The sequence below is a fragment of the Hibiscus syriacus genome, unplaced genomic scaffold (assembly GCF_006381635.1).
Source record: "Hibiscus syriacus cultivar Baekdansim isolate YM2019G1 unplaced genomic scaffold, ASM638163v2 tig00110044_pilon, whole genome shotgun sequence".
Lineage (NCBI taxonomy): Eukaryota > Viridiplantae > Streptophyta > Magnoliopsida > Malvales > Malvaceae > Hibiscus > Hibiscus syriacus.
The window spans coordinates 2,502,417-2,515,853 of NW_024062574.1; the positions used below are offsets into that span (position 1 = coordinate 2,502,417).

At 37.4% G+C, this 13,437-nt stretch overlaps 2 protein-coding genes, 1 non-coding gene and 1 pseudogene across 3 annotated transcripts; 3 read left to right on the forward strand and 1 right to left on the reverse strand.

Moving 5' to 3' along the window:
- The first annotated feature begins 47 nt into the window (after positions 1-47).
- TRNAS-AGA lies at positions 48-129 on the forward strand. The gene has a single exon. It is a non-coding gene; the product is annotated as a tRNA-Ser (tRNA).
- Positions 130-1,636: 1,507 nt separating this feature from the next.
- On the reverse strand, positions 1,637-2,959 carry LOC120213682 (F-box protein At2g05970-like). Its single transcript, XM_039211746.1, has 3 exons — positions 2,501-2,959; positions 1,899-2,383; positions 1,637-1,784 (listed from the first exon to the last, which is right to left on the reverse strand). Exons 1-3 carry the CDS (start codon positions 2,957-2,959, stop codon positions 1,637-1,639), a joined length of 1,092 nt encoding a protein of 363 aa, XP_039067677.1.
- Positions 2,960-3,570: 611 nt separating this feature from the next.
- On the forward strand, positions 3,571-5,888 carry LOC120213906. Its single transcript, XM_039211953.1, has 3 exons — positions 3,571-3,661; positions 3,802-3,909; positions 5,508-5,888. Exons 2-3 carry the CDS (start codon positions 3,810-3,812, stop codon positions 5,726-5,728), a joined length of 321 nt encoding a protein of 106 aa, XP_039067884.1. The 5' UTR covers positions 3,571-3,661; positions 3,802-3,809; the 3' UTR covers positions 5,729-5,888.
- Positions 5,889-8,663: 2,775 nt separating this feature from the next.
- LOC120213907 lies at positions 8,664-13,271 on the forward strand (annotated as a pseudogene).
- The last annotated feature ends 166 nt before the right edge of the window (positions 13,272-13,437 follow it).

The following is a 13,437-nucleotide window of genomic DNA, read 5'->3' on the forward strand; positions in this document are numbered from 1 at the left end:
CAAACTATTATAAATAATAAAAACTTAGTCACCTTCATTTCATCAAGGTGGGCGTGCCGGAGTGGTTATCGGGCATGACTAGAAATCATGTGGGCTCTGCCCGCGCAGGTTCGAATCCTGCCGCTCACGAGCCTTATTTTCTGCAACTTCTAGCATTGATATCCAACTGCAGTGAGTTCTTAACGGTGTTCTTTGGTACTATTAATATTTCAGTTTCCTTGGACCCTTGTTTTTCTGGTTTGCATTTCCTATACAATTTTGTGAGCAACTTTCTGATCTCATAAATTTTGCAGTGTTGTAATATACATAGTTTAGTTGGTTACGAATCGAAAGTTTCCGTAAAAGCGTCCCGACAGAACTCAACCTTGCAGTGCATTTTCTCCTGAAATTTTGATTCCATTAGACAACTCGTAAATCATGTTAATCTGTTCTATTGATTTTTTTTTCCAGGCTGATGTTACACATCTTGTACAAAACCAATTTGAAGAATTGGCTAAGCACAATGAAGATGGCGACTTAGTTTCAGCTGAAAACAAGAGACAGAAGATGGTGGTTCATACTTCATACACTATTACATTCGAATATGTGTCCAACGCTATTACACAAGTCATGCACTCGATCTGGCATTGGCCGTTAAAGCTTAAAAATTTTGAAGGTTCATCCGACATTGGCCATTAAAGCCCCCTTACTCCAGTCAGGGTAGTTCTTCTGCAGGGCATAAACTGCTTGCAGATGCACAAACATCAGGGGCAAAGGCCGCCGCCTGTGGTTGTTTAGCTTCCTTGGCGGCAGTTTCTGATAAGGTCTACATTGACCTAGGGGTGCCTACTTCGTTTCATGTTCCTGCTGGAGTAGTTGTACCATTTAGCTCCATGGTATGGACTTTAGAGCAAAACAGAACCATGGAATCATTCATGTCTCTTCTAGAGAAGATCGAAACAACCGGTTTGGAAGGTAATGAGCTTCACAGATTATGCCACCAACTCCAGCAGTACTAAGTGGCCGAGCTGTTGGTTTGTCCCGGAAAGATGTGAGTGCAACGACAGCAATCTTGGTTAGGGAAATGCTTTCCCCCTCATCTTTCATTTGTACTCCACATGCTAAGCTGACGGGTGACCATAACTATGTTGAGGCTGAGATTGCACCAGGGCCTGGTGAAACCCTTGCATCAGGAACTAGGGGCACACCCTGGCTTGTATCTCTGCCACCGCAAGCATTTGAACTTTGCATAACCGGTATGGATCGGTATTCACAAGTCCGATAGATGAGGGATGGAAGAGCTGCAGTAGATACGTTGAGTATTCCATGTTTTGTTAGTTGAAGGCCCTGGAATGGTTCCCCCTGTGCACTTTCGGTTGTATATCGGCACGGGGCAGCCCAGTGTTCGGAATCTCTATGTTGTTTTATCTTATATTTGTTTATATGAAATCGTTTGCAATTTAAGAGCGAAAAGATATCTTCCATTGCAGATTGTATTCATAAAAAAAATGAATCAAACAAAAAGAAAACGCAGAGGAAATTAAACGTATATGAACAAAGTAGAACCAAAAGAATCAGTATTCATATTAATACTAAGCTGTTGCTTCAAGTACAAGAAATTATATTTCATGCCAAAAAAAAAATAGTTGCAGACTGTCTAGGATTCAAACATGGCTGGGTCTGGCTGAATCTTGTCCGAAGAAAATTCAAAAACTGGCTTCAAGCTTCCACCTTTCAAGTTGTATATCCCCATATCAAGCTCTCCATACAAGTAATCTTCTTCCATCCTCTCCCAGCAATCATCACTGAAATAAATGCAATCCTTTTCGCAGTTCAGAAAACACCTAGTAGACACCGAAACCGACTAATTTCTGCCCAAGAACAGAGCGCGGTCACCTAAAGTATCCATCTCCACCCACTTGAGCTCATTAAAATCCCTCTTGTAAACATGGAACAAGATCCTGAAAGGACAAACCTTAGGGTGATTGCTGGCTTCTGTCAAAAGATCATGTTCATGTAGCAATGTCCCATCCCAATCCACATAATCCCCAATGAACCTCACCACAAACAAAAGATCCCCACACGATTCAACCAAGTAAAACCTGCAGGTGCAAACATCTCTCAACGATTTTTCTTCGGCAAGCGACTTTTCGGGAAAAGCATAAACGAAGTCGGACTTTTTGACGACATGGTTGCCTCCGATGTTTAAATCCCAGACTTTGATACTGTTTTTGTCGCTCAAAGCATAGAGACGGTTTCGATGACATATAATATCCTGATAGGGTGGATGAAGAACGTCAAGAACAGTCCAATAATCGCTTCCAATTGCATTATATGCAATCTCCTCACCATTATTACAAAGCAAAACCAGACCGCAGTTTCCATTGTCGTTCAGAATCGCTTTCTGAATTAAACATTCTCGTACTTACTGTTTCCCATGACACAACTTAAACATAAACCTACGAGATCCTTTTACGACATTGGAGTAATTAAGTTCGAATTCACCATCAACGTTTCGTACCATCTTTTCCAACCCTAGCAGACGATCGACAGAAGGGAGTTCGATCTTCACTTGCTTGAAAGGGTTAAACAGAAACGGGACTGCCTTCTCTTGCAAGAAAACCAACCATCCATGTGAAGAACCAATGCAGCAACATTCACTAAACTCCTTGGGCGTCGTCTTCAAGCTATAAAGATGATTTTCCATGAGATTCAAAAACCCATGGTAGCCATTGTTGTTAACGTTAATACCATCTCCTTCCTCAACCTGTTTCTTGGAAGGAAGCATGAGCCATGGCATCTTTGAAGTAAGCTCGTCTCCAAGTAAGTTCCATGAACGACAAACGGATTTGGCTTGAACAAGATCATTGAAATTTATCCTGTGGAAGATTGATCTCAAGATATGTGCAGGAAGTTCATCAACCCTTGATGTCAATGGCGATTCCTTTCTTCTTTTTGTCATGGTAGCTTGCACCGTCATTGAAATTTGAAAAGGAAAACAAAAGTAGTCAGGAAAAAAAGTTTCTGCGCATAAAATTTATAAGAAAATTAACTTGTTTTCCAAGAAACGTGAAGAATAGGTTTTTGTTTCCCAATTAAACTAAACATTAGAATTTGGGTTAAAGTTTACTACCACAATTCATATACAACTAAACCAAAAATTCAAAAAAAAGGACTAAAGTAATTTTTTAAAAAACTAGGGGGTCAAAAATGTCATTAGGGCTAAAGTTATACACATTAAAAAAATTGGGTAAACTATGCAGATAGTTCACTATGTTTTCAGTTTGACCGAATTTGGTCACTAATTTAAAAATTAAAGGGGAATGGTCCCAACATTATCAATATGTTCAATTTTAGTCTCTAACATTATTGATTCATTCGATTTTAGTCCCTCAGCTGTTAAGTCCAGTTCGATTTTAGTCCCTTAGCCATGTTATGGAATTAAGCAAAAGGAGGTTAACAAAAATTAATAGATGAGGGACTAAAATTAAACGGATCAATAACGTTATAGACTATTTCCCCTTAATTTTTAAATTAGTGACCAAATTCGGTTAAAACCTAAAAAATAGGGACTATCCGCATAGTTTACCTAAAATATTTTCTAAAATCTCCTTTAAAAGTTTACTGACCCAATATCGGCTCTCCGCCATCGAGTTTCCGACTGACCAGATAATTAAATAAGGTAATTTTCGAAACCCTATTTGAGGCATTTAGCGGCGACGGCGACGGCCGCTATTTGAAGCCCTTAATTTTCAGTTTCTTAGAATCGATGATAAATTATATGTATTCAATAGATTTCGTCTGATTTGCCCCCTTTTTTAGATTGAAAAATGTCTGCTTCAGTAATTAAGAAATTCTTCATCGCATCAATGTTCATGTGGATAGCTCCTCTTGCAATCTTGTACGGTTTTAATCATAATTTACTTCCTGGTAAGACCCATTAATTCCCCCTTTTTTCTATATTTAGTCTCTCAAAAAAAAGGTTTTTTTTTGTTTAATTTTAATTTAGAAGTTGAATATTGTTTGTTTTCTATTTATGTAATCTATTAGGTTGCTTCAATTTTTTATTATTTTCCTATTTTATTTTAATTTCTGGGTGCATTTAACCTAGTTTTGGCATTATGTTATGTTAACAAATGAGACTGGTGTTTGAGGCAAGAGAAAGGGTTACTGATTTTCGGGTTCGAGCGGATATCATCTCTTAGAGAAGATTGCATGAACTAATTAGACTTAATTCCGGATCGAGCGGAGGGGTTGCGGATATTAGGTTTTCAGCGTAAACTTGGTGGATGTCACCTTGGAACTAATTAGACACTAGTACGGTATAAGCGAAGGGGTCACCTATGTGAGGATTTTTTTTTTTTGGACAAGAAATTCTGGACAGGTATGGGCAAATACTACAGTCCAGATTGGGCAGAGGCTTATTTCCATTTGAGTGTTAAAAAAATGGGTATGTATGAATGAAATGACACCACAAATCTATGATTACAAACCTATGTGAGGATTTGTAGTTCGAACGTAACCTTGTCGTATGCCTCGTCTCAGAGGATATATCATGAGCTAATTAGACCACAGTCCTATATGAGAGAAGGGGTTGTGGTTATTAGGTTTCGAGCTTAAACTTGTTGGATGTAATCTCTGAACTAATTAGACAATAGTCTGGTATAAGTGAAGGTCGAAGGGGTTAAAGATGCTAGGATTTGAAGTTTGAACTGAAACTTGTCGGATGCTGTGTCTCAAAGGAAACAGCATGAACTAATTAGAGACCACAGTCCGGGATAAGGGAAGGGATTACTAAGTAGGCCATAATCTGGGATATGTGGGATTTGAGTTTAAACTTGCATGGACTAATTAGTCTAAGTCCCCCGTGTTTGAGTGATTCATCTCTTTACTGGTTTTAAGCTTAAACATACAACTGAACCCTACTGGTTTTGGAAATTTCAACTACATGTTATCTGTAAAACAGTGATCAGTGCTTATGTATCAGAACTGGTTAGTCTAGAGCTCAATAAGTGCCTTAATAAGAACATAGTTTAGTAATGTCTACGAGAAAGTAAACACAAACACTATAACTTTCGAAACGTGGAGCTCTTTGTTGAGTTTAATAATTTAGATGCACAAAGGTGTGAAATCTGTATGCTGCTATATTGTATCGGAACCGGTTAGTGTAAAGCTCCCCGTGAGTGCCTTAATAAGAACATAATTTAGTAATCTGTCTACGAGAAAGTAAACACGAACACTGTCACTTTTGAAGCTTAGAGCTCTTTACTGTTGAATAATTTAGATGCGCGAAGGTGTGAAATCCGTATGATGGTTTTTTGTAGTTTATCCATTTTAATCCTGCACCTAGTGGACTGGCCGTTGGCAATTTTTGCAGAATAACATTCGAAAGTAGTTGAAAACCACCTTTTTCTAATATTAGTGTGTATAAATACTGTGAAAACATCGGGTTTCATTGTTGATCTGTTCTTTTATGCTATATAATTCAGTTAATTGAACGAGAAACATGTTTTTTTTTCCCGTAATAGGTTCATCAAATTTATCTCCCCATGCTATGACACTGGTAAGCGGGTTCGTTGCTGTTATCTCGGTCAATATTGTTATTGCATTCTATATATATATGGCAATGAAGGAACCTGCGGATAAGCATGAGCCGGATCCAAAGTTTCTTGCTGATGCTAAAGCTAGCGTAAGCCAGCCAATGGGGGGAGCTTCAACGTCTTCTGAATCCGTTAAGAAACAAGAATAGAATAGCTGAAGCTATAAGTAGTCACAATGGAGAGAATGGAACAATGAGGTCTGTGTTCCATACTTGTGTCTAATGATTAACGAATTAAGTTCTTGTTTTTGTTGTATAATTAGACTCATTGCTTTCAATCTTTTCGATATAATTATCGAGTTTTGATCCATACGTTGTGATTTCGTTTATTGTTAACTTGCATTGAACTGCATTTCTGAAAGCCATTAATCTCAAACTTGTATTCTTGAATCCTTACAACCCGAAAGAAAACAAAAGGTGCAACCAGAAAGCGTATTTCTTGATACAGTAGGTGACCAGTGGTGCCAACCGGAAGATTTGTAACGTAAATAGCACAGTTGTGAAAACGTGTACCCTGGAAGGTAATCGATGTGCTATGAAAACCAAAGCGATGATGGAAGCGTTTAAGGTAATATAGGTGGTTAAGATGGGATTCTTAAGAGCCCCCGAAGGTCTTATCGTGGAACCGGAATAGTTGTGGAGGAAAAGATGGAGCAAGAAAAGTGAAATGGTTACTGCCCCTTTTGGTATACAGAGCCAAGACGAGCAATCCGGTTATGAAGAAGGAAATGGAGGATGTAGTTCGAAAGACGATCGAGGGAGAGCATCTCTTCGGTTAATACAAGGATTATGGAACCGGAACCGCAAAGGCTTACCTCGAGAAGCAATAGGGAGTTTTCGACAAAGAAGACTACGAGAGCAACACTGCACAAATATTGCAAGATGGAAACCGAATCTTGCATTACCTTAACAACATAGCGTTTAACGACATTAGCATTCATATGACCATGTCTTCGAGGGAAGTTTTGTCCGACGATATTGTGTCGTAATCCGAATTTCCCTTTTGATTTACTAATATGAAATATTTTTTTTCATATTCGAACTATAAGGAGGTTATAAAGGATGACAAATTTCAGCCATTGAGAAGAAAAAGGATAAAATTATAGGGTAAATTACACGTTAGTACCTAGAGTATTAGTTTTGGTTTTGTTTTAGGGGCTGTTTGATAAAATAAAATGATTAAGCGTTGAATGATTCAATGGCCTGAATGATTCAATGGCTCTGTATGAATTGGCTCTGAATGTGACATGTTGTTTGATAATGGTTCTGAATGTACAATCTGAATTATGAATATTTTCATTTTACCTTCATAATGATTTATTATATTATAAGATATGATTGTTTAATAAGACATGTGAAAAAATATGTATTATGGTAAAATACCGGGTGCTTAATGATTCAAAATGTACTTTAATGCTGAATCATTTAGCAGTGTTTTGATGTTTCATTCAGTATAGTCTTCATTCAGATGTGAGAATCAAACACGCTGAATGCTGAACGGTTCAGCATTCAACACTGAATGGTTCCATTCAGCAATAAATAAACGACCCTTTAGTGTTTAAAGTTTTCTTTTTTTTCAAAACCATATGTAGAGTTTATTTTTGTTTCATTTTAGTACTTTTTCGTTAGAAACTTTAATTTGTGTTTCATTTTAGTACCCTCGTTCAAAATTTAACATTAAGTTTTGAAAAAAATTAAAAGTTTAGGTACTAAAACGGATTAAAACTTATAGTATAGGTGTTAAAATTGTTAAATTTTGAGCATCGTAATACTAAAATGAAATGAAAACTAAATGTTAGATATAATTTGGAAAAATTGAAAGTTTAGATACTAAAATAGACTAAAATTGATAGTTTTAGGTACTAAATGAGTAATTTATCTAAAACTATAAGAAAATTTTAGAATAAGAAATTTCAGAACACAGCGTTTTGGTGCTACCATTAGACACTAAGGTGGCATTTGGTTCGTTGGAATCCTTTGGAATTAAGGGGAATTAGAATCTAATTCTACCACTTTTCCATGTTTGGTTCAAGTTTTCAAAGGGGGAATTGGAATCCAATTCCATCAAGGGAGGGAAAGTAAATTTCCCATAACATGATAGAATTGAAATTCTTTGGAGGAGGGAATGTGAAATTTGACCATACTACTCTCATTAATCTTTTGGTATTCGGGTTGAATTTTTTTAAAAAAAAATTCGGGTTCGGGTTCGGGTTTTTGTAAGTGTGATATTTGGGTCGGGTCGGGTTTTTTTTCAAAAAATTTTGGGATTGGGTTGATTTTTTTTTTAAATTCGGGTTTGGGTCGAGGTTTTTTAAGTTTGATATTCGGGTCGGTCGGGTTTTTTAAGTGTGATATTCGGGTCGGGTTCGGGTTGGGTTTTTTTAAGTGTGATATTCGGGTCGGGTCTCGGGTGGAGGTTCCATTGTTCTCGGGTCGGGTCAGGTCGACCAAAAATCCGACCTATAGCCATCCCTAATTAGGATGATTTTAACTTATGATGTTTATTAGTATAATTTTTATAATTTATTAAAATAAATAATCAATCAATAAAATGAAAATTTAATATTTTTTAAATTTTTATAATATATTACTACATGTAAGTTATAAAACAAACTAAAATTAAGCAAAAAAACAAGAAGGGTAATTCTGTCATTTTACATCATAGAAATCAAATTCATCTGACATGTCTGCGAACCAAACAGAATATGAAATTGGATTCCAATTCAATTTCCTGCCAACTAAACAGGTTTCAAATTCAGATTCTAATTCCTTCACATATTCTAATTCCCTCAAAAACATTCCAGCGAACCAAACGCCACCTAACAGTTGAGTCATCAAAGCATAAATAATTAAAAAAAAAATGATGAAATTGAATATATTTTAAGTTGATCGAGAAAAATAGAAATATAGATGAAGTCGAGTGACAAAAAATGTAGTTTACACTTAGACTTTTGAAAATTCATCCAAAGTGCTTAAGTGGTATATCATTTTGTGAAGAGCTGGTGTACTTTTGCGTGTGTATTTCTCTCTCTGCTCGCGCCGCTTCTATTCCTTTCTTTTATTTTTATTTTTCTCCAGAAACAAACACAAAATCAACTACAATGTCCCTTTTTTACCGCTTCCCTGGTAAAGTAACTAAGAGCTGAATCTGATGGCTTCCTCGTTGATTTCTCCTTCCCCAGTTTCTTCATTCATCAGGAACAAGGTCAGTGCTTTCAATTACCCATTTTATGATCTTGATTGGTGTAGTTATTTTGACTAATAAGAAAAAGAAAACCCCTTTTTATGGCCAGAAAGGTTCAGGCTTTTCTGCTTTTCCCTCAACATCTCAAATTGCCATTCAGAAATGCAATAAACAAGTTTCGAAGAAAATCGTCTCTGTCATGGCACCCCAGCAATCTGAGCGTAAACCAGCTACCACTGGCTCTGTTAGTTCCTTTTTTTTATATTTAATTTTCACTTTTTAATCTTCATTGATAGGTTAATGGGTTTTTGTTGATTTATGAAAAAGTTGGGTTCTTTTTCCTCAGGTGAAGACTGGAATGACAATGACAGAGAAGATTCTTGCAAGAGCCTCTGAGAAGCCACAGTTGAGTCCAGGTGATAATGTTTGGGTTAATGTTGATATTTTGATGACACATGATGTTTGTGGTCCTGGTTCCATTGGTATCTTCAAGAAAGAATTTGGTGAAAATGCAAAGGTATTCTGTTCATCTTCTATCTTACTTGTTGGATAGTTTTGTGCATAATTGCGCATTTGAGCTCTAGCTTAAAATAATTAGCATTCTGAAATTGTAATTTTTGATTTCATGAAGTAACAATAGCTATGTCACTGCTGTTAGTTCTGTGTGTCTTTTGCTGTGGCTGTATTCATTAACCGTGTACGATCCTTTCGGTATTGAAGGTTTGGGACCGTGAAAAGGTTGTTATTATACCTGACCATTACATATTCACCAGTGATGAACGAGCGAATCGTAATGTTGATATTTTGAGGGATTTCTGGGCGGAGCAAAATATTAAGTATTTTTATGATATAAAAGATCTTGGTAATTTTAAGGTATGGCACTCGTTATATTGTCACTCATTTCTAGTCCGATATTCTGAAGAACTAGGGGTATATTCTTTGCTCATTGAGCTGAATCCTAATTCACAACATTGCAGGCAAACCCTGATTATAAAGGAGTATGCCATGTTGCACTTGCCCAAGAGGGTCACTGCAGGCCCGGAGAGGTATCGGTTCCCTACCATAATTTCTGAATTGTGAAACTTTAATTCATGTGTCAGGCTCTCGAGCTGGTATTATCTTTTATCTTTGCCTTCAGGTTTTGTTAGGGACAGATTCTCACACCTGTACTGCCGGAGCATTCGGTCAATTTGCTACAGGAATAGGAAATACAGATGCTGGCTTTGTATTAGGCACCGGCAATCTTCTGCTAAAGGTTTATTAATTTTACTTTAATGTTTTACTTTATTAAAAAATGTATGTGCATGCGTGTGCGTGTGTTTTTTGGTGCGTTTTGATTTTTCATTTGGTTTCCTATTAGTATTTGGCTACTTTCGGTTAGTAGCATTATGCGTACCATATAGTTATAGATGTTCTTTTTTTGAATGAGAGTTTTAAGGTGCTCCAACTCTGTTATCCAAATTCATTGAAGGATTTTTGACGAAGTTTTAGCTATTTGATTTTGATGATCTGTCTTCTTCATGTTCGTTGCTCTAGGCATGTGTTTAATCTTATAGACCATCATGGCATTTTCTTACAAAATTACAACTTGTATGAGTTGAAGGCTGGTACTTACAAAATTACGATTAATTTTGTGGTATATTCTGTTGCATATTCGATTGCAGGTCCCACCAACTTTGAGATTTGTAATGGATGGTGAAATGCCTCCTTATCTGCTTGCGAAGGATTTGATTTTGCAGGTAAGATGTATACTTTTGGGCAATTATTCCATTTTGACAAGCTTGAAGTCATAATTATGTTCCTGTGGGCATTCTTTTGTTATTCATTCTCTTCCGTATGTGTTTTTCTAAAAATGGTTCCCGCTGAGCAGATCATTGGTGAAATATCTGTAGCCGGTGCAACATATAAATCCATGGAGTTTGTTGGAACAACTGTTGAAAGTTTAAATGTAAGTGAACCTCAAATTTTCACCTAACTTTTAACATTAGTTCCTTAGAAAAACGTTTGAGATAGTATGATTACTTGTGGAGGAAAATCATGAATTTAATTTTCTGCTTACTTGTATCGGGTAGATGAAAGAACGGATGACGTTATGCAATATGGTTGTTGAAGCAGGGGGAAAGAATGGAGTCGTTCCATCTGATAGTACGACCATAGTCACATGGATCGCGGTACGCTCGGTACGGAAACGTGGAACGGGATCGCAATTCGCTAGGTCCCTAAAATTTGGTACGAGGGGTAGACTTCTTTCGGATCGCTCCAGTACGATGTACCATATAAATTGGTACGATGTACCCGTTTCTTAGATAGAGATCAATTATAGAAGAAATTTAGAAATGTAGAAAGTTATGCAAATCCAAGTAAAATAACATAGGGACCAAAACATAAACACAAAATAATTCAAAACTCAAAATCTAATATGCATAAATCCGATTTAAGGACTAAAATAAATTGAATAAAAAATGAGCATGGCTCCTTTAGGAATAAACCCACACGAACAAAAATGGACCACCCTAGACCCCAATTAAACGACAGTGTTTAACCAAACTATCTAAAGCTTTTAAAATTTAACCTAAAAATAGATAATAATTTATGCTAAACCTAATCCCTTCCCCCGCGTCGTTTTGAACCTCTTCTCTTCTTCATCCTCTACTCCTCACACCCGCATGGCCGAAACTCTTCACAGCCCCCAGACCCGAGCAACTTTTCGCTTTTTAAAACACTGACTACAACGATGATGGGCTCTTCTAGTTTGGGTGAGGCCACGATGACAACACCTAAGGTAAGGTTCTTCAACTCACTGTTTTTTTTTTCTGGTTTTCCCGAATGGTTTCCCCTCTCCCTCTTATTCCCCTCTGATTTTTTCTCTCTCAAACCCCCAATCCCTTTATTTTTTCTGATTGCATCTCCTCTTATCCATGCTGCAAAACTACGATGTACCGAATTGCGATTTTGAAACGATCCGAACGCGTTCGTACCACGTTTTGGATCGCAACGTTTAGTACGTAGATCGTGGCCAAATGAGCGATTTATGTAAGTATGAGTACGACATTTAAGTACCTTGAGGTGAGGGAAACTTCATTGAGTATGTTTGTCCCAATTCAGTGCCTGGATCGATATCTACTTTTGAACCATGTTGATTTCATTTAACGTCTACTGCCTGCTTTCACGCCTACATTACGGGTTAATATCTTTTGCTTTGCACAGGATAAAACATCTCTGCCATATGAACCGGCTTACAGCGATGCACAAGCAAGGTATATTTTTTGTGATTAAATGGTTAATAAAGAGCACATTTTCTTATATAATAAGGTATTAGGGATGGAGATAGGATGTGGTATTATGTTCTTCTATGGGCGATATTTATTGTAGCTTTTCATGCTTGGAACTGTATCGAGACGAGTCCTTATGCAATTAATATCTTCTGGTCCTGGCTTTCAGTTTTCTTTCCGAGTACAGATTTGATATCTCAAAGTTGGAGCCATTGGTGGCTAAGGTGGGTTATCTCTATCATATCAAGTGATGAGCTCCTCTTTATCTACGGCCCTGCCCCCCGTCACCCCATTTTAGATCATCTCGCAAAAGTTGCTTTTATCTTTATCTTCGTTGTTTTACTTCCCGTGTGTCTGTCTGTACAATGGACTGATTTCTTAAATGTATTTTGCAGCCACATTCTCCTGATAATCGTGCTTTGGCAAGAGAATGCAAAGATGTTAAAATTGACAGAGTATATATTGGATCTTGTACTGGTGGAAAAACCGAAGATTTTCTTGCTGCTGCTAAACTCTTTCTAGCTTCGGTAAGAGTCATACATTCCCGTTCCTCATCCGGAGAGATCAATGAATTGTTGCATAATGTAGGGACGATAACAAATATCAAGCTGTGGCTGAAAAACTTTAATTTGCTTGACCTGCAGGGAAAGAAGGTCAAAGTTCCTACATTCCTTGTCCCTGCTACACAAAAGGTGTTTACTCGATATCATTTAAAGTAACATTATCCTATTTGCATTTAGAATCGAACAAGTAGTGATAAACGAATGTGCGTTTTAACTCCTTAAAATTGGTAGGTTTGGTTGGACTTGTATACTCTTCCCCTGTACCTGGATCCGGTGGAAAGACGATGTCCCAGATTTTCGAAGAAGCTGGCTGTGATACACCTGCAAGCCCTAGCTGCGGTGCTTGTTTGGGTGGCCCTAAAGACACATGCACGAATGAACGAACCTAAGGTAATTAGTTTTTTTTACTATACCTTCAGCCATACTCGAACATGCGTACAGGAATTTTACTGGGATCGCCATCGCAGGTCTGTGTGTCGACAACGAACAGGAACTTTCCGGGTCGGATGGGGCACAAGGAAGGCCAGATATATCTTGCTTCTCCATATACCGCAGCGGCATCTGCTTTGACCGGTTATGTCACTGATCCAAGAGAGTTTTTGCAGTAAGACTTGTGTAAGTTCAATGTATGAGTCGTATGACTAACCAGAGGCTGAAAAATAAAACATAAAATGTCAAAACAATGGAGGCTTATGTTGGGTTGTACTGGGGTTATCATTGTAAGATCTTGTTGTATCATGGTTCATCATCAGTGGATTCATGCAAGAAATGTAGAGATTAGTTTCCGTGGCATATGATATCTTGATAAGTTGGATGACTATCATCAAGAACGACTATCGT